Genomic DNA, 27523 nt, shown 5'->3' on the forward strand with positions numbered 1-27523 from the left:
GTCAAGGTTCGATTCCTAGTCAGGGCACATGTCCAGGTTGTGGGTTCGATCCCCAGTGTGGGGCGTGCAGGAGGCAGCCAAACAATGATTCTCTCTCATCATTGATTTTTCTATCTCTTGCTCCCTCTCCCTTTTTCTCTGGGGGGAAAAAAAGTATCAGGATGAAAAGTTAGAATTTCTAGGCAATATACGCCAATTTGTCAAATATATCCAGCCAAGAACTCAGTACTAATGATATGATCTCAGACTATTTGGTAAACATTAAAAAAACTAAGGTCAGATAAACCTAGAGGCAACAGGCATGGTATAACAAAAGAGAACTAAAGAAGATCTTCAGACTAAAAAATTATTGACAGGAAACAGTTGTTAAACCAGATAGTACTACTATAACAATTATTTATTATGGAAACTTTGATATGATAGCCCAGAAAAAAGAGTTCTATTAACAAAATGCAGTGAACCAAATTCTGTATGGTTTTATAATTTAGGTTATATTCTAGTGTTAATTCACTAGGGTTAATCTCTTTTTCAATGCTTGGATAAAGTTCAAATATACTATCACATCACAAGACATTTAATTTAATCCATGCATTTACTCATAAAAATTTGTCAAGGAAAAGGTTTGCTGGGTGTAATGAAAAGTTATTATATAAAAATCACGAAAGCATGATTTAGAGATACAATTTTAAAAAATATATATTTTATTGATTTTTTACAGAGAGGAAGGGAGACGGATAGAGAGTTAGAAACATCGATGAGAGAGAAACATCGATCAGCTGCCTCCTGCACACCCCCTACTGGGGATGTGCGCACGACCAAGGTACATGCCCTTGACCAGAGTCGAACCTGGGACCTTTCAGTCGGCAGGCCGATGCTCCATCCACTGAACCAAACCGGTTAGGGCAAGAGATACAATTTTAATCATGTTCAGATAAAGTCAGAAACTGTCCATTTCCAAAAAATACTGTAAGCATCAATAATATGCCTTGGGATTTGAATCTAGAAAGTAACTTATGCCACATCTCTTTACTTGCCTCAAAACACATATGTGACTTTCAAAGGAGCAGCATAGAGGTATGAGCTATATTACTAAGTAGGTAACAACAATGTTTCAAAGGAAAAAAAGTTTTGAAAAGCTGTTACTCCAGGATAAAAAAAAGTTAAAATTAAAACCCATGGCAAGTGCCCAAGACAAATTTTAAAATTATGTTTCTATCTCTAGATATCTAAATATCACAAATATTTATCCAACTGTACTGAGTTCTTCAACAAATTTATTATACTTATAAATGCTTAACATGCTTAATTAATTACTCCCTAATTTTCTCATGTTTACACTCTGGGAATGAATTCACTGTCTGGAACATCAGTGCCTGGAAGGACTGTGGTGCAGTGCAGAAAAGCGGCAGATTAGAGACCAAAAAAACTGTGGACTCTTGAGTCTAATTTCGTCACTTATGGGTTAAGTTACTGTGAGCAAGTCTCTTAACTTTGTTGAACTTAAGCTTTCTAATGTATTAAATGCTTGTCCTACCTACAAAAGTTATTATGAGAATCATGGAATGTAAAAGCACCTTAAAAACTAGGTATCATCATCAATACCAAAGAACAAAAATAACTTTAAAAAAAGTGATATATAAACATTTTGTGTCCTGCCAGACCAGTGTGGCTCAGTAGCTGAGCACTGACCTATGAACCAGGAGGTCAAGGTTTGATTCCCGGTCAGGGCACAAGCCCAGGTTGTGGGCTCAATCCCCAGTAGGGGGTGTGCAGGAGGCAGCCAATCAATCATTCTCTTTCATCATTGATGTTTCTATCTCTCTCTCCTTTTTCCTTCCTCTCTGAAATCAATAAAAAATAAAAAGAAAACATTTCATGTCTTTTTGTGTGTATGACAATTTAATACAAATTGTCAAATGTTTAGTATCCTTCAGAAGTTGCACCATCTATAATGAATATTTACGAAAGGCAAACAAAATCTAGGATCCAGTGCTAAGAATTATGAAGTGTACAGAAAGAAATAAAGCCTGGTCTTCTTGACTGAAGGACAGACAATCATGATTAATACTAGAAAAGGAACTTTAAGGCGTAATGTGCTCAGTGTCCACAAATGTCACAACTAAAGGGAAGAGCCAAAATTTGGGGTTGATTAACTAGTAAGCCTCATTTTTTTTTTCAGGTGAGCGGGAAGTTTAAATTTTTACCCACTCTGATATATATTTTTAAAATATATTCAATAAGAAATTACATCCATCTGTTTTCAAATTTAATATATTGCTTTTATGTCATTCACAGACTATAATTTGAGACATCTCTGCTTACCTGGATAACCAAAGAAAATAAGACCAATATTCATCCTAGCAATTTTTAAAGGGAGACAATCAAATGTTCCTTTAAGAAGAGAGGAAAGCATGATACAAGCTCAGGAAAACATTGTCCCTACAATTTTAATAATAGCTCAGCTAATCTCAAAGTTAGTTGAAATGAATATGAATGACAAGTTACTAGTATAGGTCTATTAAAATACCACGACCACCAAGTAATTTGACTTTTAAAAGGACCTGGGCGCCCAGCCGGTGTTGCTCAGTAGTTGAGCATCATGGTTTAATTCCTGGTCAGGACACATGTCCACGTTGTGGGCTCGATCCCCAGTGTGGGGCATGCAGGAGGCAGTAGATCAGTGATTTTATCTCATCACTGATATTTCTATCTCTCTCTCCCTCTTCCTTCCTCTCTGAAATCAATAATTTAAAAAAGAAAAAAAAATAGTTTGCAATTTTGCTTTAAAATTAGCTTGTGCCGGATGACAAAGCTATTTAAAGAAGTGAATTAAACAATTAAAGCTGACCTTTTTGGAGACACTACAAATTCTTGATGATGGCTTATTTCCAGTCATATTACTTTGTATTCATTGAATAACACATTTACCTGATATATGTAGGCATATAGATTAGTGGGCAAACATACATTGTGATGGTTATTTTTAAAATTAATTTTCTAATTTCAATATTTTAAAAGAGATATAGCTTATTCTCAATTCACAATATTTTCTTTTTGTTATACCTAATTAGCAGACAATAGCAACTTGGTAATGAAAGAGAAGAATACACTAGAAGAGATGTAGCAATACCTTTTGCAAGTAACATATGAGCAAAATTGAGCAATATGACAACCACAGATGCTGTTACCCAGAGATTAATCAAAATGACATCATTATTTCAAATGTTTGAGAAGCACAGATATTAATCAAAACAAAAACAAACGCTGACAGAAATATAAATTTAAACCACCAAAAAGGAAAATAATGTTGAAAAGTAAAGTATAACATGGTTTCTAGAAAAGAAAGCTGCTTTCTAAGACTTTCTGGCGAGGCAATTAAAATTCTATAAAAATTTTATCATAGCATTTAGAGTATATATAGTTTAAATTTCAAACCTGTGTGAGAACAGAGTATTATACACACAGAGGTCTTTACATGGTGGTGCTCAATAAATAATATGCTTTAAGTTAAGGAGATTTTCTGTTTTTACAAAGCCTCCATCACAGTGTACGCATTTAAATATTTTCAATCAGGCTGCTGGCAAACAATCAAATAATTCAAATACCTACAAAGTGACATTTGTTTTCAGACGGTGTAGTCTTATTTCCAAGCAGGTTTCAAAAGTTGCCATTACAGAAATAAAAAGGTGATGGGGAAATAAAAAGTGTCACCTTACATAAAAATATTTTTACAAACATAAAATAGTATTAAAACAGGGTGATCTGCAAAGGTACACCAGACCCTAGCATCTCCAGAACCTGAAGTGCTCTCAAGCCATTCCAACTTGGGAAAAAAGAGGCATTCACATCATTGGCAACTTTCCCCCATGCTTTCTGCAAGTCTACAAAGCATGGAGCAGGCTGAGCCTGCCAAACCCTGCACAGGGCAGTGCCCCAGCATAACTCCATTGGTGATGCCACTTCCACCGCTGAAGAGCCTGCCACTAGGGGGTGTAAAGGCAATCTGCAGTTGACTAACACTGCACTCTTTTGTGTGTGTCATTTGTTCATATTTTCACTTCATGAGCTATAGTAAGTGAGAAATCAAAACATAAAATATTATAACATCATAAGCTATTGTTAAAAAAACCAAAAATAAAAACAAGGATTCAGCGCACCCCTAGAGGCAGGCTCTTCAGGGGTGGGTGCGACATCGCCAGTGGAGTGCAAGTTGGGGCTTTGCTCTGTTCCAGAATTGGCAATCCATGCCTGCTCTGCACTTTGCAAATCTGTAGAAACAAGGACAAAGAATGACCATTAGCTGAAAGTCATCAGAGATCTCTACTATATCAGGACACCTCAGAACAAAATAGGAATCATACTCAAGGTTGGCTCTATTTTTTAACCCATTTGCAGGTCATTTCAACTGAGGGTGAAATATATATACATATACATAAAACTTAAGGTCAAATTAATGTAGACCAGCTTTTTTTAAGTAAAAACGACTCAAGTGTATTCTTAATTTACTTTAATATTAGTTTGGAAAGGATAGTCTTCACCTCTTCTACTCTTCTTCCTGCTTAAAGGAATCAATGAATAAAAGCTGCGCTCTTGGCTTTAGACAAGATGGCATAAGTCTTTGACAGTTTCTAATTGGGTTGTAGGAAACTTGCACTTACAGATACACCTCTTCCACCAGGGCTTTGCCTTCCAAAATCTGCAAAGGCTGGAGTAAAATCTGGTCCTCGAGGCAAAACCCGAGGGTCTAGAGTTCGCAATTTGGGTTGGTTGATCTGTATGAAGAAGCAAAGGAAAGCTTAACACAAGTTCCAGAGCATCTGCTACCACAAAGACAAAAAAACTTAGACTGAAGAGTTATGTCAGCTGAAATGGTAACCACTGGCATCCTTAACCAGCGAAAGTCCAATCTGAACCTGGATAGCTTCTTCTGGGCGAGCCTTAGAGCCCTTCAGGCAGCAGTGGTTTTCTGATGCCTTGGAATTCCAAACGAGGCTAGACAGTCATTTAACTAGTCAAGACCAGTAGAATGACAAAGACAAACTATTTTGAGATCCTATAACTAGGGTCAAATTTTAGGGTTTTTCCCCCAGCATATTCAGGACATCAGACCAATCTGCCTATGAGAATCCTGCTATTGATCATTTTTATTTTGTTTTTGATGCTGTTGATTTATGACTAGAACAGCCTGTATTCTGAATGGACAATAAGTGACAAAAGGAGATTATGTTTCACGTGTGATAACATTTAAAATCTCACTTTGTCTTGCCAATCGAAGTTACCTGGCTTTGTATAGGCAAAGAATATGACTATAGACTCAGCAAAGCTAAGTAGCTCAGCGAGAAATCAACAAAAGATGGGCCAAGGTCAGAAACAGTTAAGGTAGGAAGACAGGAAGGAATATTTTCTAAGAGAATAATCTAATTCAGTGGATATAACAACTGCCCTCTGAAGCAGCCTTAAATTAGCACTGCCAATCAATCACTCAACTGTCCTCACGTAAGTACCAGAGAGAAAAGACTTAGATAGCAATAGAAATAAGAAGACCTGTTACTATCAGAGTAAAATAATACGAATAATGTCTGGATAAGCCGCTACTAGAAACCTGTCTTTTTAAATCTTCACCTGAGGAGTGAAGATTTTTTTTCCATTGATTTTTCAGAGAGTAGAAGAGCGGGTGGAGGAAGAGGAGAGGGAAGGGGGGAGGGAGGGGGGTTAGAGAGAGAGAGAGAGACTAGTTGCCTCCAGCATCCCAGGTATGTGCCCATGCCTGGGAATCGAATCGCAAACTTCCCTTGTGCAGGCCGATGCTCTAACCACCACTGAGCAATGCCAGCCAGGGTTAGAAATCTTAGTAAGAGGAGGATCTCAATCTATAAGATATTTACCCTCTACTTTGATTAGGGATTAACAGTTCCTCTTCAAAGCAAAAATATTTCAAGCTTCATCACCAGCACTGGTTCATCACTGATTTACAGGAATACTTGGGCAGGTAAACATCTGACTTCACTCTTTTAAATTTAATAAACATCCTATATAATAAAAGCCTAATATGCTAAGTGTCCAGTCCTCCGTACAAACAATCAAAGTGTAATATGCTAATGATATGCTAAGGCCTCTCAACCACTATGATGTGCACTGACCACCAGGGGGCACACAGTTGCCCGGTCAACCAGTCGCTATGTCCTGCACTGACCACCAGGGGACAGATGCTTCAACCAGTAGATTAGCTTGCTGCTAGGGTCTGGCCAATTGGGACTGAGCGAGGAGCAGGCCTAAGCCGTCAGTCAGACATCCCCCAAGGGCTCCAGGACTGCGAGAGGGTGCAGGCCGGGCAGAGTGCACGAATTTCGTGCATCAAGCCTCTAGTACAAAATAAACACTGACTGTACTAATTTTCTGTATGCACCATTAAGGTCAGATGTGAAGATAAAGGATGCCTATTTATATGCAGAGGATTAGACTAATCATTACAAGAATTTATTGGGGGAATTTTGAGATATACATTACTTGAATTATGTTGACTCCTATTTCAGTTTGATCTACCTTCCTAAGTTTCTGACCTGCCCTCAATGCTATTCTAATTCCATACTGAAATTGCAGGACAGTGGGGAAAGAGGTCGGTATCACTTTCACTTTAGCTATATTAGCCCAACCGACAATTTTCACCACATCAGTAAAAAATAGCTATAATAAGCAGACAATTAAAAAATTTTAAAGCTTTATCACTCAAATATGGGTCAAACCCCATTATTATTATAGTATAAGAAATCTGACAATCCAATAATATTTAGGAAAACTTTAACTCTTAAACATTATATATTTTAATTGAAACACCATTTAGTCTTACAATTCCTAAAAATTGCTCATACTTCACATATTTGCACTGATAATAAAAACCCATTCTTGTCCTGGCTGGTGTGGACCAGCTGGTTGGGCATTGCCCTGTGTACAGAAAAGTTGCTGGTTCAATTCCTGAGTAAGGGCACATGCCTGTGTTTCCCCCTCGATCCCCGGTGGGGTATGTGTGGGAGGCAGCCGATTCATGTTCCCCTCTCACATCCATGTTTCTCTCTCCCTCTCCCTTCCTTTCTCTCTAAAAAAAAATCAGTAAAATATAAAAACACACACAAACAAAAACAGTTCCCACCAAAAAGATATCACTATCTGAGTACTCAGCTTACCTTGTCAAGAACTACATCACTGATGGGAGGCAGACCCTCTGGTTTCTGTATACAGGCTGGCATGAACTGAAAGTCCAACAAAAACTCCCTGTCATACTGCTTCTTGCCTTCAGTATCAGCAGGCTTCCAGGATTCTAGAAAAAGGCATGGAGGCAGAACAAACTGTCTATGAGGTCATTATATGTATATCCAGTAAAAATACAAATCCGATTCCAATATTTACTTTATCTCATCATAAACAAACACAAAGGAAATACTGAGCTACAGTCAGAAAATGCCACGTAAAGATTTTAAACTGTCATTTGTTCTTTTATTCCTTCTGGGTACCACTGGATAGTAAAGTGAGCTGAAGTAAGTTGATATAGGAACCATTCATAAACACATGAAGCAGCCTTTGGCCAGGGCCATTTAATAATTCTCATAAAATAAATTACCATGCCAATAAACAACTCAGAAATAAGGAACTTGATAGTACTCTTGGTTTCAGGAAAAATAATACTTTAGTTATTCACTTGGAAATGTTATTTTGGAGAAAAAAAATGTAAAAAGACACAAAACACAATAACAAATAACTTATTTAAGATTCTGGCCCCAGCTGGTTTGGCTCAGTGGATAGAGTATCGCCTGTGGACTAAAGGGTCCCAGGATTACTATTGTTAAAGCTTTCATTACTTACAACCCTATTCTCATTATATAAAGATAGAAAATTTCTTAAAATTTTTATTAAATAAAATGCAAATCACAATTTTTTCTTTGTTTTTTTTTTTAAGATTTTTTAATTGACTTTTAGAGAGAGGAAGGGAGAAGGAGGGAGAGAGAGAGAAACATCAGTGTGAAATTGGAACACTGATTGGCTGTCTCCTGCATATCCCTGATCAAGCCTGCAACCCAGGTATGTGCTCTGACAGGGAAATGAACCAGCAACCTTTCGGTGCATGGTGTGATGCCCAACTAACGGAGCCACACTGTTAATTTTTTCTTTTAATTAACAAAACTCTCATCAAAATCAGGCCTCAGCTCACTTCATGACAGCTCACTTCTTTTATTAGTGGTTCCTAATGTGTAGGTCATAGACTTACTGACGGTCTGTGAGAATTTTACAGTTTTTAACCAAATCTTTATTAGCATATTATATTCGTTAAAAGGTAGTTTACTGGATCTAAATTTTAAATTGCCTTTTCCCCCAATTACTGTTAGCGTACTTTACAGGAGTAAAAGGCAGTTGGGGTTATAGTTGTGCATTTTTTCCTTGCCAAACTGAAATATAAAAATATAATCCACAGTCCTAAAAATGACAATAGTGTATCAGTTTCCTGAAGGATTGGTGGTGGCCACAAATGCATGGTAATATGATACAAGCCTAGATCTTTAGAAGTAATTTCAGAGTTCTAAAGCTAAAAAAAATTACAATCGCATAACCTTACAATTTCATAAAGACCATTAGCAGCAGTAAGTGCAGTATATTAAGGGAGTATTAATCAATGACTTTCAAACATTTTTGACTACAACTCACAGCAAGAAATATAATGACTTCATGACTCAGAACAAACATAAATAAATTTCTGAAACAATATTACCCTTACTATATGTAATGTACTGACATTTCCCCCCTTTAATCCTCACCCATGGATATGTTTTTACCAATTTTAGAGAGAGGGGGAGAGAGAGATATTGATTAGCTGCCTCCTGCACTGGCCCAACTAGGGATTGAACCTAGGGATGTGCCTGACTGGTATTCAAACCCATAACCTTTAGGTGTACGGGATGACACTCCAACCAGCTAGCCAGGGCCACACTGACATTTTTTACTGTATTTTCCTTTTAAAAAATTGTTGGTTTTAACTCACTAAATTAATTTCACAACCTATTAAATGGTTTTAAACTATCAGTTTGAAATACACTGGTCTAGATTATTTCTGAAGTCTGATATCTTACATTCAAACCCTACCTCAATGCAGAAGTCACTCCAGATTTGGCATACTAAGAAAAAACTTCCCCTACCCCAAATTTTCTATCAAACGAACCAACCATGATTCTCTACCACACCAAATATCTCCACAACCTCAGTCAATCCTGGTTACAGAGTATTGGGACAGAAGTTTAATATATTTGATGATGTCTAAAGCTGCAAGACTTTCTCAGGTTTATCATATATCTCACAGGGCACTTCCCATCCTTCAGATGCTCAGTGATGCAATCAGACTGCCCCTGACTAATTACTGGAGTTCAAGCCTTGTGAAATGATGAGTACACTCTCAAGGGACATGGTCATATCTGAAATACCCCTTTCACAATAAAATTAAACATGCATTGTGGAAGTCAACCAGCCTACTGCTGACTGATTCTCTTTGCCAGCTGCACTTCCAATGCCAGTAAAAGCAGAACACTAGCATCAGATATCACTTCCACCAACAGAACTCTCTGGATTTGCTAATGACTAACTTTTGCCTGCTGATCTGTTCTTTAAATACTACACTATGATAAGCTTCTTCCTTCCATCCACTATTTCACTAGAAAGAGGCAACATTTCTCTAATATTGCAGTAGAATAAAGGGAAAAAGGAAAGATGTACACAGGAAGACAGGATACACTTACCTGGTTTAAATGGGAATGTGACCCCTTCACCAGAACTATCAGTGGAGCCTGAATTAGCATCTATTCCTTCACCCTCAGAAACACTCTCAGCACCATTACGTACAGGCTCAGCTTCTTCTCCATTTTCTTCCACAGCTTTCACTTTTTTTAGGTCTGAGGAATCTCTCTCAGGATGAAACCCTTGGCTCATTTTATCCTGCTCAGATTCAAGTATTTTGTCACCTGAAAGTTCCTCTTCAACTGTAAGCTAAAGCATAAGTGAACACAGAGGTTATATTTTTTTCACTGTGTGTAAATACACCTAAACCTCTTCAAGAGTATAGGAAAACATGTCACTCAAGATAAGGATGTCTGTGTGCAGCATATGATACTAGAAAGGTAAGTTTACTTAAAAACACTTTTCTCATTTCATCTCCTGGGATAGTGCAGATAATTCAAATGGCTACTGAAATGCTTTAACATGACTAATGAAATCTAAATGTACCAAGATTAGAATGGAAAGAACTGTTAATCCTTGGCACTTGAAGGACATAAACAGTCCAAGTCAAAAATCTAAATCAAACATGCCTACCCTTACCACTACAGCTCAGCAAATATAAAAAGAAACGCTACAGGGTATTTTTTGTGCAGTCCTCTGGCGGCAAAATAAAGTTCAATGAATAGTTTAAAGTAACTAAGTCCCACAAAGCTGATCATCTCTTGTTTTACATGGACACCATTTGTTAGGTAAAATCTATTTTGTTTACTGACTATTAGAATACTCTGAGACTGTGACCTTATTCAAATAATGTATGAAAAATGCTTGAAATGTATCCCCTAGGAAGAAATCCGGGTTCTAGTGCATCCTGACTATTTTTAAAAAGCAAAATAGGACCGAGTTATTCACCATAATAGTTTTCACTATTTCAGTTTAAGTTATCAAAAAATGGATTTCTTAAGGGCCCTATGAACTTTCAAAACTCATGAGGAAAAGTTCTCCATGAACTTTAAGTCTCTTTCTTTTTCATGAAGGGTAAGCACTCTGAAAATAAGCCTTGAAAAAAGTGCTCAGAGGAAATAGGCATTCAAGCTGATAAATTTGCACAAGGAGAGTAAAAAAATAGACACTTTGTTGAATTGCTTCAACAGAAAGTTGTGTAAAAGAATGTCATATACTCCAGAAAGTGGTTACCCAATTGATTTATGAAATTATGTTTATTTAAAAATTAAAGAGTTACAAATACTACTTTGTTACAGTAATTATAACAGGTATTATTAGTGAAACTTCTCCTACCATACATTAGATAATGGTGAAAATATACTAAATTTAAAAATGTGATAAGCAGAAACAGATAGTTTTTAGGTCTTGTTTCTACAATGGAATAGTTAAGTACACACACACACACACCACACACACATACACACTTTCTCGCTACATGAACAGGGGGAGACAGTATGGTAAGGGAAGACAGTAGGGTAGCCTTCAAAAGAAAGACAAACATAAAAAATCCAAAAAAATAAAGGCTGAAATGATTTCTTTTTATAAAACATGGCAGAAAATAGATAATCTTTTCGACTTTGAGAAAAACAAGATCTACTAAGTTTGAATCATGAGTTAGCATCTTTTCGACTTTGAGAAAAACAAGATCTACTAAGTTTGAATCATGAGTTAGCAGCCTTACTTTTTCTTATTGTATATTCTACTAGAGTCTAAATCAGGGGTCCTCAAACTACGGCCCGCAGGCCACATGCAAATACAAATATTGTATTTGTTCCCGTTTTGTGTTTTTACTTCAAAATAAGATATGTGCAGTGTGCATAGGAATTTGTTCATAGTTTTTTTTTTAAACTATAGTCCGGCCCTCCAACGGTCTGAGGGACAGTGAACTGGCCCCCTGTTTAAAAATTTTGAGGACCCCTGGTCTAAATAAAGTCATAATGAACTGCAATACCACTTTAAAATTAAGTACAGGTCATCAAGAAGATCTTTAATAACGTGACATATAAATGGTACTAAAGCTTATTAAACAGCAGAATACTGCTTAAACAGCAGTATACTGTTATTCTATATACAATTACATAGAATCCTTAATTTGGACCTTGTTAAAATGTGAAAAAATGATGTTTTAAAGAACAGCATTTTGTGTAGAGGTTTGTGTAGAGGTTGTCATGGTTGAAAAAATTCTGAAGACTTTTATAATGTGAATATTATATGAAATTCAAATTTCAATGTCCATCAATAAACATCATAAAATCAATAAACTATGAATAATCTATTGGATATTAAAGGAGAACGTATCACTTGGAAAGTTAACTTCTAAGTGGAAAAAGCAGTATAAGTTATTGCATGAATAAAAATAATTCAGAGAACACAGAATCTCTAAGGTATCTGAGGCACATTGTTAAAAGGTATATTTTTCGCCCTAGCTGGTTTGGTTCAGTGGACAGAGCGTTGGCCTACAGACTGAAAGGTCCTGGGTTCAATTCCAGTCAAGGGCACATACCTGGGTTGTGGGCTCGATCCCCAGTACAGGGCATGTAGGAGGCAGCCGATCAATGAGTCTCTCTCATCCCTGATGTTTCTATCTGCCTTTCTCCCTCTCCCTTCCTCTCTGAAATCAATAAAAATACATTTTAAAAAGGTATATTTTTCAAGGGAACCCACAAAAATAGTGCATTAAATATTTATAATGTTTTTTTTCTTTCAGCAGGAAGAAGCTCTATTCAACTAATTTGTAAATGTCTAAGAATTCTGAAATTGTTTACTCAGAAAATCAGATTAAAAAAAGAAAGCACCTTATTGGTTGGACTGTCAGAAGTGAACTTTTTATAGGAATTTGTTTAAAGAATTTAGTTGAAAAAACTGCCTGCTTAATGCGTGAGTTTTTTAAAATGCTAAAAAATCAGATTGACAACAATGTAGGTAACAAATGATGAAATATCCTAAAATTTTAAAACAAATTTTAAGATGCCTTGACTAGAATTTTTAAGAGGAATCATCTTTCATGCTATCTTTCTTTTTATATATATATATTTTATTGATTTTTTACAGAGAGGAAGAAAGAGAGATAGAGAGTTAGAAACATCGATGAGAGAGAAACATCGATCAGCTGCCTCCTGCACACTCCCTACTGGAGATGTGCCCGCAACCAAGGTACATGCCCTTGACCGGAATCGAACCTGGGACCTTTCAGTCCACAGGCCGACGCTCTATCCACTGAGCCAAACCGGTTACAGCCATGCTATCTTTCTATGCTATAATTTAAATAATGTAATAAAGTATTTACAATATTGAACAACCCAATATATAATCTAAAATAGGCCAATACCTGAAAGGGCTAAAACCTTCCTAAGGAGAGCTTGACGACCAGTGAAAATGAAGACAATGACAGTCAGTGTGTACTAAGGTACTTTAATAAATGCTCAATTTTATGAAAGGAAGTTGGATTTCTGAAAAAAGCCTGTCTGCAAATGACCAAATGCCTTTTTATTATACTTATAAACTATAAGGTTAAGAAAAAAGTGATTGGTTCAAAATGAGTCAAAATAGTTCTCATGTATGAAGAATAATAATCTAAACCAGGTTTTAGCAAACTATATGGCTCATGGGCCACATGGCTCACCACTTGTTTTTCTATAGTGTCAAAGCTAAGGGTGATTTTTACATTCATAATGGTTAAAAAAATCTGAATAATATATATTTTTAAATATTCCTTTATTTTATTTTTTAAAATATATTTTATTGATTTTTTACAGAAAGGAGGGGAGAAGAATAGAGAGTTAGAAACATCGATGAGGGAGAAACATCGATCAGCTGCCTCCTGCACACTCCCTACTGGGCATGTGCCCGCAACCAAGGTACATGCCCTTGACCGGAATCGAACCTGGGACCCTTCCGTCCGCAGGCTGATGCTCTATCCACTGAGACAAACCAGTTAGGGCTGAATAATATTTTATGACACACGAATATTATATGAAATTTCAGTGTTCATTAATAAAGTTTTGCTAAAATACAGCCACGCTGATTTGTTTACACACGTCTATGGCTGCTTTTGGGTTACAGCAGCAGAGCTGGGAAAGTGTGCCAGGGATCATGCAGTCCACAAAGCCTGAACTATTTCCTATGGGATCCATTCCCTAAAGAGGGTGAATATGTGAAGGCACAGGAATGGTAGTCTACTCATTTAATATTCAGTAATGCTTAGAAATCTAGCCACAAGGCAAAGAAACATGAAGCATAATAAGAGAAAGCTAATAAACAAACAAACAAACACACAGCTGAATCTAAAGAGTAATCAGTTTGAAGGGAATATAAATGATTGTCCTGCCTCTGGAAGGTATTTTATTCTCTATAAAAGCAACATTTTCTTGTTCATCCACAAGAAGTGCAACAACTATTTGCACCACTATAAGTTACTGCCAATTCTTATCCCAGTAACCACAATAAAATCACATCTATGAAACATTTTTGTGGTTGCTATGGGACTAACTGTGACATCAACAGAGCATCATATAAGAGCAATGACAGGATAGGGAGAATTAACAAAAAGGTACTGTGTGAGCTGCTTGAAGAGGGTAAGAATTATAACTAGACAGAAAAACCTTATGAAACAAATGTATTTAAAGTGATTTTAAAATAATTTCTGCACATAATATTATATGTTAAAAATTCAGTAAAATTTTAATAGGAAGAGTTCAAAAAGAAAAAAAGATAGTTTATATTACTCTTCCTTTATTTTTAATTTATTATTATTACTTTTTGTTAATCCTCACCCGAGGATATTTTTCCACTGATTTTTAGAGAGAGTGGAAGAGAAGAGACAGAGAGATAGAAATATTGATGTGAGATAGACACATCAATTGGTTGCCCCGCAAGTGCCCAACAGGGGAAGGGAGGCTGCTGGGGATCAAGCCTGCAACCAAGGTCCGTGAACTTGGAGGTACCTGCCCTTGACCAGAATTGAACTTGAGACTCTTTAGTCTGTGGGACAATGCTGCATCCACTGAGCCAAAACTGGCTAAGGCAGCTACTCTTCATTTATGAGCTGCAGTACACAGCACTAAAAATACTGAGATTGCAGACTATGAATCGTTAGAGCTCTACTTAAGACTAACATCTGCCCATGTTTCTTCCTCACATCATCTGGACCTGATGTGCTATTACAAAATCGGTGTGGCTTAGTTCAAACGAAGAAACCATATGTGAAAAGTTATCTTACTGAGATGACGTTAAAAGATGACAGATTCAAAATAAATTTCCCTAAAATCTTCCTGATGATTTTTATCATTATTAATGGGTATCTGAAAGAACTATCTCCATTTTTCTTTTTTAAAAAATATACTTTTATTGATTTCGGAGAGGAAGGAAGAGAAAGAGAGAGAGAGAGAGAGAGAGAGAGAGAGAGAGAGAGAGAGAGAGAGAGAGAGAAAGAGAGAAAGAGAGAGAGAGAAACATCAATGATGAGAATCATTGATTGGCTGCCTCCTGCACGCCCCCAACTGGGGACTGAGCCTGCAACCCGGACATGTGCCCTTGACTGGAATCAAACCCGGGACCCTGCAGTCCATAGGCTGATGTTCTATCCACTGAGCCAAACTGGCCAGGGCTCCATTTTTCTGTATTGGATTAGTCTTTCCATCTGGTTAATATAAGGAAAAATCCAATTAAAGGGACTAAAGGGTTAACCAAAAATTAATAACTTATTTTTTGCCATTTTAGAAGAGGTATTTGAAAGAGAGACAAGAATTCAATGAAACTGAACATGCTACTGAAAATCTTTTCAAATTCTGTAAATGTACTTTAAAAAAGTCAGACATTGAGCTTGATATATCAAATTCTGCCTGGAAAACAGTATCAAGAAAGAGGTATAAACTTGTCTTGGGAAATGGCACCATTGTTCTGAAGATAGGCTAAAGAGACTTATTGCTGCCCCTTACCTCCAATTCTGCTTCTAACACCTCTTCAGTGGTTCGGGTCCGATCTTTTGGTTTCTTCCACATCTTTGGTGCAGTTATAGCTGTCTGAGCTGAAATACAAGATCAGGCTACCATTACTTCCCACTGCAAAGTTATGTTTGGAAATATTAGGTCTAAATCAGCGGTTGTCAACCTTTTGGACCTCACGGACCATCAGTGGTCCGCGGACCACCAGTTAGCAACCACTGGTCTAAATAATATTTGTATTCAAATTTAGGAGAAGAAAAGAGGGCTTTCACCCATACTGAGGAGACAGATGAATGATAAAGTGAACAACTGTGTAGTGTGGCCCACAGGTTGCAATGGCAAATGTCTTGGGCACAAATTATTCTCATCAGCTCATGTAGCCTTCCATGCAGTGGCATAAGTTCCCCCTCCTACTTACTTCATGGTTAGGACATACCCAGGCTCATAATTCAGTAAATGGTGATTATCAATATAGGAAACTGGCCTACCAGTCAATTCTAGACACGGGCCTGCTTCTATTGCTCATCACCTATGTGATCATAAGCAAGTTGTACTTCTCAGGCCCCTGCACATTCAACTATAGTATAAGAGTGAGATTAGATGATATCTAAGGTTCCTTTTGAGCTACAAAAATAGTGTATCTCAGATTCTGTTTTTTAAAGCTTTCTAGACGAAAGGATACTTTAAGGTTTCATTTGATAGGCAACACTTCTACAGCATTCAGTTCTCATTTCAGATCAATATTGTTGGCTCAGCCTTTTATATTGCTGGGGTGACAATTAAGAAAGAAAACTATTTTTACTGAATTATTCTATTGCATCAGAAGATCTAGATGAAAAATTAGGCTTACAAAGAATTTTTAAAAATGAATTTTTCTTACAAATTCCAAAATCATCCAACACTTGAATGTACAATTTAAACACCAGATAGCTAATAGATTACATTAAAGGAACCTATAGAAGGCAACACATGAGTCAACAGGTAGAAATGAGGTATTACAGGCAGGTGGGTAGGGAGAGGAGTCAAAGAAAAGCCACTTAATAGAGGCATTACCAAAAGTGAATAAACACCAAGCTGATTCTCTACAGAAATACAAGATCATTCATTTAGACTGAACCAACTACTTTCTCTGGGACAGCCTCAAATCTTTTTTGGAAGAACAGAATAGGAATACTCACACTGTTTTGGGGGACAACAAAAAGGAGACATTTAACACTCTTCTTCTCAAATTTACTGTACCATTAAAAAAACCCAACACCATAAACTCCTTTGTTACACCTCAAACCAATTTTTCTTTTTTCAAATATGTTTTTATTGATTTTCAGAGAGAGGAAGGGAAAAGGAGAGAGAGATAGAAACATCAATGACGAGAGAGAATCATCAATTGGCTGCCTCCTGCATACCTCCAACTAGGATTGAACCTGCAATCTGGGCATGTACCCTGGCCAAGAATCAAACCATGACCTCCTGGTTCATGTGTCGACACTCAACCACTGAGCCACACCAGCCAAGTGCAAACCAATTTTTCTTTACCCTTCCTCCAAGGAACCGCACTGAACAAGAAAACATTATTAGACCAGCTGTTATTCTTCCTTTCTGGCCTACTCAAGGTAAACTATTTTCTCAAAGTATGAAGCTCAGATTACAGTGACTGTGGGTTGGTTTAAATCTGCTATTGCCTCGCAGTCTTTTACTAAGTATATGTTCATGTATGTATGCATGCAGTGATCTCTTCATTTTTTTTTATGGACTTTCTGATTTATAAAACCATCTGTTTTATGTGCATCTCTCCCAAATGCTTATGATTAATTCTGCTTCCACAGCAGAATCCTTTTTAAGAGTTTGAGGAACCTGTACATTTCATTTCAAATTTTGTTTCATATATGCATGAATTGAGCTCTAAATTCCATTCATGAAAAAGGAGAAGAACACTTTCTGGATGATTCTTTGGGATCAAATATAAACTTACCCTCCTTCTAAATAACAAAACCCAAGAACATATCAAATGTACTCAACACAAAAACATAAACACATTTCTTCCATGGGTAATGCATAACATTTAGTATGCTTTACAAAAAAAAAAAAAAAGCTACTTACGTAGCAGGGATTGTTACTCTCTGTAAGTGGCTTAATGTTTTACTTTAAAGCAGTAATTCTCAGCTAGAAGTGAGAGAAATTACATACTTCTTTAAGAGATCCTCAAGTCCTTTCAAAAACTGAAGAAAGACATACATACCACACCTAGTGTCTCGTGAAATTGTGATAAACATCCCCTTTCCTACCATTATTGATGGAGATATGCAGTAAAATTTGGGTATGCTAGCAGAAGGGGGGAGGAAGAGGGAGGAAAAGGGAGGGAGAGACACAGATACCCACTCCCTCATTTAAAAGACAATTATTTCAGAACTTGTTAAAATAAGGGAATTAAATTTACGGCACTGTCTCGGATTTTTCTTTCCTTTCTAATCCATTCCCAGTACCTACACCTTAGATTAGGCCCTTACTACTGCATTTATTTAACTATGAGATAGTCTCTTAATTCATTGCTCTGATTCTTTAACACATCATGTATATACTGACTGAATGATGGCTGTTCTAAATAATTGATTTGACTGGGTTATTCCTGAACTTAAAATATTTTTTAAGGCATCATCCATAGGGCCAAGAAAACTTCCTCCCGCAGGTTGGGCACGCAAATGTGCTGACTGAACAAATAGCAGCACTGTGTGAAAGAGCTATTACTGATATTCTGAAAACAAAGACATAGATTCTTTCCTTCTTGTGCTGCATTAAAGCACCACAGGACAAGTGACAATCTCTGCATGAGATTCATAATTAATCTGAACTTAGAGTTGCCTAAAGCAGCCTTCCTTAGCCCCCATAAAAACTCAACTCTTATAGGCACATTTAATTCCTACTACTTTAAAATATAAAATAAGCAAATATAAACAGAAAAGCAATACAATGATTTAAAGATTTTTTACAAATTTTTAGATCACTGGTAGAAAAATCATGTTTTTCTTCAGAGCTCATTTTATGAAATGACTAAGGTATAAATTCAGAAAAACACTGGGGACACAGGCAAGCTTAATAATTAGGTTTTAGGAAGATTGTCTTCTCTGTTAGATGTTTCAGAATTTATGTCAAGAATTGCATTAGGTTAGAAATGTTCCCATTTTCAACTTGTACCCCATGAATGGAATACAGACTCCAGAAAATTATGCCTCATAACAACTGTTATAATTAGCAATGATTCCATTTTAAAAAGAAAGCACAATGCAGTTATATTTTTCTGATATCTGTAAGATGCCTGGTAAGTCACACCTGAAAATGGAAGAGTCCCTTATTCTCATTTACTTTATTTTTAAAGTATATTTTTATTGATTTCAGAGAGGAAGGGAGAGGGAGAGAGATAGAAACATCAATGATGAGAGAGAATCACTGACTGGCTGCCTCCTGCGCGCCCCCTACTGGGGATTGAGCCCACAGCCCGAGCATGTACCCTTAACTGGGATCAAACCTGGGACTCTTCAGTCCACAGGTTGAAGCTCTAGCCACTGAACCAAACCAGCTAGGGCCTTATTTACTTTATATATAGGTTCTATTGGAGTCAAGTTGCTACTATTGCAAATTAAGAGCTAACAACTCTCTGTGTGCAACCTAGGAGATAACTACTGGACTTGAAGAAAAGGGAACCGTATACAAGATTCATATATGTACTGGGTTTTATTAAACCCATGTAAAATTGCAAAAATAGTCTTCCCAACGCCTGAGAAACTGCTATATAAAACTAGAGGCCCGGTACACAAAATTCATGCACTCGGGGGTGTCCCTCAGCCCAGCCTGTGCCCTCTCGCAGTCTGGGAGCCCCTGGGCAACGTCCGTCCTTAGCGCTGCCACAGAGGCGGGAAAGGCTCCCGCCACTGCCATTGCACTCGCCAGACATGAGCCCAGCTTCTGGCTGAGTGGTACTCCCCTGTGGGTGCACACTGACCACCAGGGGGCAGCTCCTGCGTTGAGCGTCTGCCCCCTGGTGGTCAGTGCACGTCATAGTGACTGGCTGTTCCTCCATTCAGTCGATTTGCATATTACCCTTTTATTATATAGGATGGTAGATCATATAAAAATGGAAGAATCAAGAGTAGTTATGGAATATAAGGCATCCCAAGAAACGACTCTGTAAAAACATGTTATCAAACATATACTCTCTTCCTTTTCTTTGCAGGAGTATCAGTTCTTAGAGAATCTTCAAGTAGTTAAAAGTCAGTTTCTAGTCTAGAATCCTGACTCTGAGAGATATCAGAAATGTTGCACAGTAAGTACAAGAATGACTAACATCACTGCCATAATAATATTCCCGTATCTTGGGTATTCTTATTTCTTTTAGTCTTGTCAGTCTTTACATAAATATGACAGGTAACCTTTTTTGTTTTGTTAATCCTCACCCGAGAATATTTTTTTCACTGATTTTTTAGAGTGTGAAAGGGGGGTGTGGAGAGGGAGGGAGGAAGGGAGAGAGAGAGAAAAAAACACAATTGATGTGAGAGACACACATTGATTGGTTGTTTCCCACACACACCCCAATGGGGGCCCTACAAACCAGGCCGGTCTATTTATGCAACTGGGGATTGAACCTGCAAACCAGGTATATGCCCTTGACCAGGAACCGAACCCATGGCCCTTTGATCCAAGGGCTGATGCTCTAACCACTGAGAAAACACTGGCCAGGAACAGACAGGTAACCTTTTAATCTCAAGGTATTTCACTAGCTATGCAACATAGGACTGAAAACAACTTTTACTAAAGATACCATGTTGATAAACTTAAACTTGCTTCTCTTTATAATTTCTTCATTACTTATTTAGTATTTACTAGTCAGGTCAGTACATAAGTAAATTGTAAGGTTTTAAAAAATTTCAAATTTTTCTCGTGCCAAAAAGGAGAGGCCTTTTCCACCCTCCCTTTTCTTAGACTTTTGTCTAGAGAAAGATTGGAATTGTAAACCCTTCCTCTATCTTTGATGTATGCGTTATTTACTTTTTTTTAAGCTAAAGAAGCCTCTTGTCAGCTTTACAACTCAGAAATGTTTCCCTCTCCCAGCCACCTGGCTCTGTGACCAACCACCTGCTTGTCATGAACATATGAAAAGAATAATTTTTCCTTTGGATAAAGACAACTAACACAGATGGACAACTACCAGGAGAATTTAGGCTAAATCAGATCTAAGAGCAATGGTGCTGGAACAGTCCTGCTACATGAGGACCAATTTTCATCATCTTGAGAATGCATATGTAAATAGATCGTATATGCCTGGCTTTACCAAAGGCGGAGCTTTCCTTCTCTCTGCTATCTCATTAGTGGGTTGCCTGTGATGTTCACTGCAGTCATAATGCTTATTCAGTAATAAAACTATTTTCTTTCTTTCCTACTTTTCTGGAGAGGATTTCTGGGTTGGGAGGAGATTTCCATTTTTTCTGGCAGTGCCTGAAACGAGCAGACCAGCTGAAGATCCTGTGGCCACATAAAACCCAGGTAAGAGAACCTGAATTATAAAAAGTCTTCCTTCTAGCTCTTTATTCTTCTGGAATATAACATGAACTCTTTAGCTTTGAGACTTGGGATTAATGTATCCAGTGGCTCAGTCTCTAGACTGAAGGTGACACAAAACTAAGAGGCCATGAAGGTTTATTAAGAATACATACTTTACTACTGGTCAGGGAAGGGCCCAAATGCATGGTCATAGAGTTATACATAAAGAGTAGAATGTTCCAATAATAGAACTTTCATTGATAGTTCCCACTCTTAACACCCAGTTCTAATCCCTTCTCTTTTCTGTCTTTTTTTTTTTTCACATTTTATTTTACTTTTTCTCCTGGCTTTGAATTCCTAAAAGTTGGAACTAAATTGTTCTGATTCCATCATATTCAAGAATTTCGTATAGAGTTTCTTGAGGCTGGGCATTCTAGTTTATCTTTTTTTCTTCTACAGACCCTCATGAGAATCTGGAAAATTTGGTAATTTATCTAAGAAACTGGGCAGAACAAAGAAACTCAGGTGAGAGAAGGGTAAGTTTTAACAATGGTGATGTAAATGAACTGGAAAAGAATATGATAGTGCTAAAATATGTAATGATGGATCACTGAGAAATGTCAACCAATGTACACTGGAGAGTAAGTCTATCAGTGTTTTCCAGCATCTTCTCAGAGGCTGCTATTTGAAATGTAAGAATGGCTTGGTAATTATATTTTCCATTATTTGTTAAAACCGGGCTTTCTGTTCTATGACTGCTTCACAGAAACTTAAATAAGTACTAACTAGTCTCTCCAGGGACCACAATGGTACCAAAAACGTAAGTATAACAAAATGAGTAGCTAGACTTAAATTCCACCAAAAACAAAATTCAAAAGTGTGTTTATTATAACTTTATAATGAATTTTCTCTAACTTATGTGTTATTTTTACAAATGACATCAACAAAAAAACATAAAAGAAAACATGGGTTTTCACTAATTTGAAATTAAGGCACAGAGAAGTCGTCTTTTTTTTTTATTATGTCTCAAGTACTTATAAAAGTGCTACTTCAAATTCCAGATTTTAAAATGGAATTCACTTGCATGAGAAGAGAGCAATTTGTTGTTCCACTTATTTATGCATTCACTGGTTGATTTTTATATGTGCCCTGCCCAGGGATCGAACCAGCAACCTTGGCATATCGGGACGATGCTCTAACCAACTAAGCTACCCTGCCAGGGCCAACTGTCTTTTGTTTCTGTAGCAGGAGAGGACGTGGAGTTAAACAAGGAAGGGTAGAGTGAAGAATGCTGTTTGTCTGTTTCTCTTACAGCATGGTTTATCAAATAATAAGAAAAATGAATGGCAAGGTAACTCTAAGTTGAAGGTTTGCTCTAAAAAGTTCAGCAGAGGCCAGTCTATTTATGCAACTGGGGATCGAAACAGCAACCTTAGGTATGTGCCCTGACCAGGGGTCAAACCCACAACATTTTAGTGTACGGGATAGGACGATGCTTCAACCGAGTCAGAGCTATTATGCAATTCTGTCGGCAATGACAACAAAGATGACTGCAATAAGACCAGCAGCGTATTTTCTAGGCCTCTGTATTATATTTTACTGCTCTTTCTGCAGTGTCTTAGACATTTTTGCATTTTTAATAAATGCTTTTGTGCCACTTCTTCCTTAATCAAAACAGATTGTAATTTAAGGTAAATCTAGTACAGATGAGAAAATGTCAATCGCTACAGCAAGATAGATTTAATTAGAGAGCAGACTTCAACACAAGTAGTTATCTTCCTGTCTCCTCCATGCTTTTCATCTCTAAATACAACACTGCTACAGCTCATTGCCCGATCATCAGCGAGTCCACATTGACAGTGCATTGCAAAGTGCAGGTGAGTCTACTGGAATTTTAATCTGAGGGAATCACTATTAGCAATAAAACACTAGCAGACGTGATATCTTAGTCCCTCATCTCTTCACCTATTGGTGAACATTTGGGATATTACAAATAAAGTTGCTGTGAACATCCATGTACAAGTGTTTTATGACATATGTTGTCATTTCTCTTGAGTAAATACCTAAGCGTGAAATGGCTGGATTATATGTAGGTTTATGTTAAATTTTTAAAAAGCTGCAGACCATTTTCCAAGTATTTGTGCCATTTTATATTCCCACCAGCAATGTATGAGAATTACAGGTTATACTTTTTCTGGTGAATTACCTTTGCATTAAAAAAAAAATGTTCTGTGTATTATATTGGTATATTTCTGGATTCTGGATTTGTTTTTTGTTTTTTCATTGATCTAGATGTCTTTCTTTTTTTTTAAAAAAAAATATATTTTATTGATTTTTTTGCAGAGAGGAAGGGAGAGGGATAGAGAGTTAGAAACATAGATCAGCCGCCTCCTGCACACCCCCCATGGGGATGTGCCCGCAACCAAGGTACATGCCCTTGACCGGAATCGAACCTGGGGCTAGATGTCTTTCTTGATGCCAATGTTACACTGTAATGATCAACGAGGCTTATAATAATTCTGAAAATCAGGTAGTATTAGCCCAGCTGGCATGGCTCAGTGGTTGGGCTTGGACCAATGAACTAGGAGGTCACAGTTTGATTCCCAGTCAGGGCACATACCTGGGTTGCTGGCTCAATCCCGTGTGGGGTGTGCAGGAGACCATCATTGATGTTTCTATCTCTCTCTTTCTCTCCCTTGCTCTCTCTAAAATCAATAAAAACATTTTTTTAAATCTTTTAAGAAGATATTTTGTTATAATTCATCTAAAAATAAATTGAAATTTTAGAGACTAAGAGTCTATTATTAAAATCTGAAGAAAATGTCAGCATCCATTTATTCCAACTACAGTTGCTCACATATTTGATGAATTTATTACTCAGCCTTAAATCCAAACGTGTGGAATTTTTAAGCACTCTACTTTTTTGAAAATTGACCTGATACAAATGGTATTAAGAACTTACACAAAAAAGTAAATTTCTAGCTCTAACCAGTTTAGCTCAGTGGATAGAGCGTCAGCCTGCGGACTGAAGGGTCCCAGGTTCGATTCCGGTCAAGGGCATGTACCTTGGTTGCGGGCACATCCCTTGTAGGGGGTGTACAGGAGGCAGCTGATCAATGTTTCTCTCTCATTGATGTTTCTAACTCTCTATCCCTCTCCCTTCCTCTCTGTAAAACATCAATAAAATATATTTTTAAAAAAAGTAAATTTCTGAGAAATACTTCCATTCTTCCTAATTGTATTACTGAACAATGGTAATTGATGTTAATCATAAATGAAGAATTGTAGAGTTCTGAGAAATATTAAAAATTATCAAAAACAGACTGGCAACTACATTTTGAAAATTGACAATCTGTGTTTCATATATATGAGATAATTCTCCTTGATTTAGAACCAAAAAACTTAACTACAAAATTTATAATAAAACTTGCTTTGGGTTTTAATTATTAATTGCAAAACTAATTCATATTCATGGGCAAAGAATATATACTAGTAAATATTAAACCAGTGGTTCTCAACCTTCTGGCCCTTTAAATACAGTTCCTCATGTTGTGACCCAACCATAAAATTATTCTCATTGCTACTTCATAACTGTAATGTTGCTACTGTTATGAATCGTAATGTAAATATCTGATATGCAGGATGGTCTTAGGCGACCCCTGTGAAAGGTTCGTTCGACTGCCAAAGGGGTCGTGACCCACAGGTTGAGAACCACTGTATTAAACAATGAAGTAAAAAAAGTCTGTTGGAAAACACTGGTGTATATGGAATCATATGTGTGTTATGTGTGTGAATGTGCATAAAACCTTTTCATTTTTTTCATACTATACAAACTTTTTTTGCATCTTGGCATGGTTTCAAAATTAGAGTAGACCCCATTTTTAATATATACAGGAAAGCCATGCTTTTTAGAAGTTATAACATGACTTAATAATGTGATTTGTGGAATTTATGAAATATTTTAACATGTGCAGTATTATATGTCAAAGAGAGTATCCCCCTAAGTGAACAGATATACTGATTTAAATATTTCAATTATTACTCAAATGTTACTTGAATTCTTTAAAAAATTATAATAATTATTAATTTAAATTATGAGAGTTCTGGGACTCATAACTGTTGAATAAATGACAACTATTAATAGTTGGAAGTCTTTGAGATGGTGGCTCAACTGAGGCAAAAGAACTAAGTTATACACAAAGGAAATGCAGAATCATTACTTCTAGAACAGACTCCTTAGGTATTTCAAACATAAACAACACCCTGCTTCCCAGCTCAGTGGGTGTTTCACATTTGTGACATCAAACAATGCCCCTAGAATGGTTACTATAGTGGTGCATTCACTACCTAGCTGAGAATACTCATTCAAACTCAGGTAACATGTAACAGTAAAATAACAAAATAGAACAAATATAAATATACATCAGACATAAAATGCCTCAAAAGACAATTTGATTTTTGGTAGTACACTAACATTTCTCTATGCCTGATATGATCGATTATGGTGTATTTGTTGAAACTTACTTCCTACACTTCTTTCTTTCTTTTTTTTTTTTTAAACATATTTTTATTTATTTCAGAGAGGAGGGAAGAGGGAGAAAGAGATAGAAACGTCCATGATGAGAGAGAATCAAGGATCAGCTGCCTCCTGCAAGTCCCCCACTGGGGATCGAGCCCACAAACTGGGCACATACTCTTGACCGGAACCGAACCTGGGACCTTTCAGTTCGCAGGCCGACACTCTATCCACTGAGCCAAACCGGTTAGCAGTGGTCGGCAAACTCATTAGTCAACAGAGACAAATATCAACAGTACAACGATTGAAATTTCTTTTGAGAGCCAAGTTTTTTAAACTTAAACTATATAGGTAGGTACATTGTTATTAACTTAATTAGGGTACGCCTAAGGCTTAGGAAGAGCCACACTCAAGGGGCCAAAGAGCCGCATGGGGCTCACGAGCCGCAGTTTGCTGACCACGGGTTAGGGCACTTCCTACATTTCTAAGTTATAACCTCCCTAACCTGATTCATTTCTATCTTTAGGGTTTTTAGCATGAAATTCTTAGGCTGATGTCTCTGATAGAATGCTGGTAGCACAACCACTCACAGTCCTATTTATATTGTTTAAAAGATGTATTGAAATATAATTCACAGACTATAAAACTCACCTTTTAAAAAATGTTTTTACTGATTTCAGAGAAAAAAAGGGGAGAGAGCAATACAAACATCAATGATGAGAGAATCATTGATTGTTTGCATCCCACATGGCCCCCCTATGGATCAAGCCCGCAACCCAGGCATGTGCCCCAGAAAAGGAATCATAGGTCAATGCTCAACCACTGAGCAACCCCGGCCGGGCTCACCTTTTTTATTTTTATTTTGGTTAATCCTTGCCCTAGTATATTTTCCCATTGACTTGTTAGAGAGAATGGAAGGAAGGGAGGAAGAGGGGGAAGGGGAGAGGGTGGAGGGTAAGGGAGGGGAAACGGGCAGGCAGGTGGAGAGGGGGAGGGAGAGAAAGGGAGGGGAGGGGGGAGGGGGAGAGAGGAAGGGGGGAGGGAGAGGGGGGAGAGGGAGGGGGAGGGAAGGGGAGGGGGAGGGGAGAGGGGGAGAGGGACATGGATTGGTTGCACCAACTGGGACCGGGGATCAGGTATGTGCCCTTGACCAGGAATCAAACCTGCGCCCCTTTGGTGCTAGGCTGGTGCTCTAACCATTGAAAAACACTGGCCAGGACTAAAATTCATCTTTCTAAAGTATATAATTCAATGGTTTATATCAAATGCAGAGTTATGCAATTCTTACCACTCTCTCACTTAAAAAATTTTCATCACCCCCAAAAGAAACCCCACAGCCATCAGCACTCCCTCCCCACTCTCTTCTCCCCCCAACTCCTAGTAACTACTAATCTATTTTCTGTCACTAAGAATTTTCCTAATTGGAACATTTCATATAAATGGAATCATACTATATGTGGTCTTTTGTGACTTTTTCACTTCACATAATGTTTTCAAGGCTCATTCATGAACCCTGTAGTTGTAGCATGTATCAGTACTTCATTCCTTTTTATGGCTTAATAATATAGCCCATATTTTATATATATATACACACACACATCCTATACACTTATATCCTTTATAAGTGTATTGATTATCCTTTTCATTCTCCCCAACCCCCCATTCCTTTTAGTTTTCTTCCTAATTTTCTATTCCTGACCTAAACAGGAAATGAATGTTATTCCTATCCTCTATTTTAATGAATGCCTTGAAATTTTCATGGTACAGACTCTCCTTAGAA

At 37.3% G+C, this 27523-nt stretch overlaps 1 protein-coding gene across 10 annotated transcripts in view; it reads right to left on the reverse strand.

Moving 5' to 3' along the window:
• EIF4G3 (eukaryotic translation initiation factor 4 gamma 3) overlaps positions 1-27523 on the reverse strand; it is a 271609-nt gene that overhangs the window by 62231 nt on the left and 181855 nt on the right. For 8 of the 10 annotated variants that reach the window (XM_023758375.1, XM_023758374.1, XM_023758378.1 and 5 more), the window contains 5 exons: positions 15693-15781; positions 9777-10023; positions 7182-7315; positions 4659-4772; positions 4158-4268 (listed from right to left, as the gene is read on the reverse strand). In XM_023758375.1, coding sequence (XP_023614143.1) covers positions 4158-4268; positions 4659-4772; positions 7182-7315; positions 9777-10023; positions 15693-15781 — 695 coding nt within the window. The remainder of the gene's footprint in view (positions 1-4157; positions 4269-4658; positions 4773-7181; positions 7316-9776; positions 10024-15692; positions 15782-27523) is intronic. The other 2 variants (XM_023758371.1, XM_023758370.1) reach the window with 1 other exon arrangement.

The sequence above is a fragment of the Myotis lucifugus genome, unplaced genomic scaffold (assembly GCF_000147115.1).
Source record: "Myotis lucifugus unplaced genomic scaffold, Myoluc2.0 scaffold_128, whole genome shotgun sequence".
NCBI lineage: Eukaryota > Metazoa > Chordata > Mammalia > Chiroptera > Vespertilionidae > Myotis > Myotis lucifugus.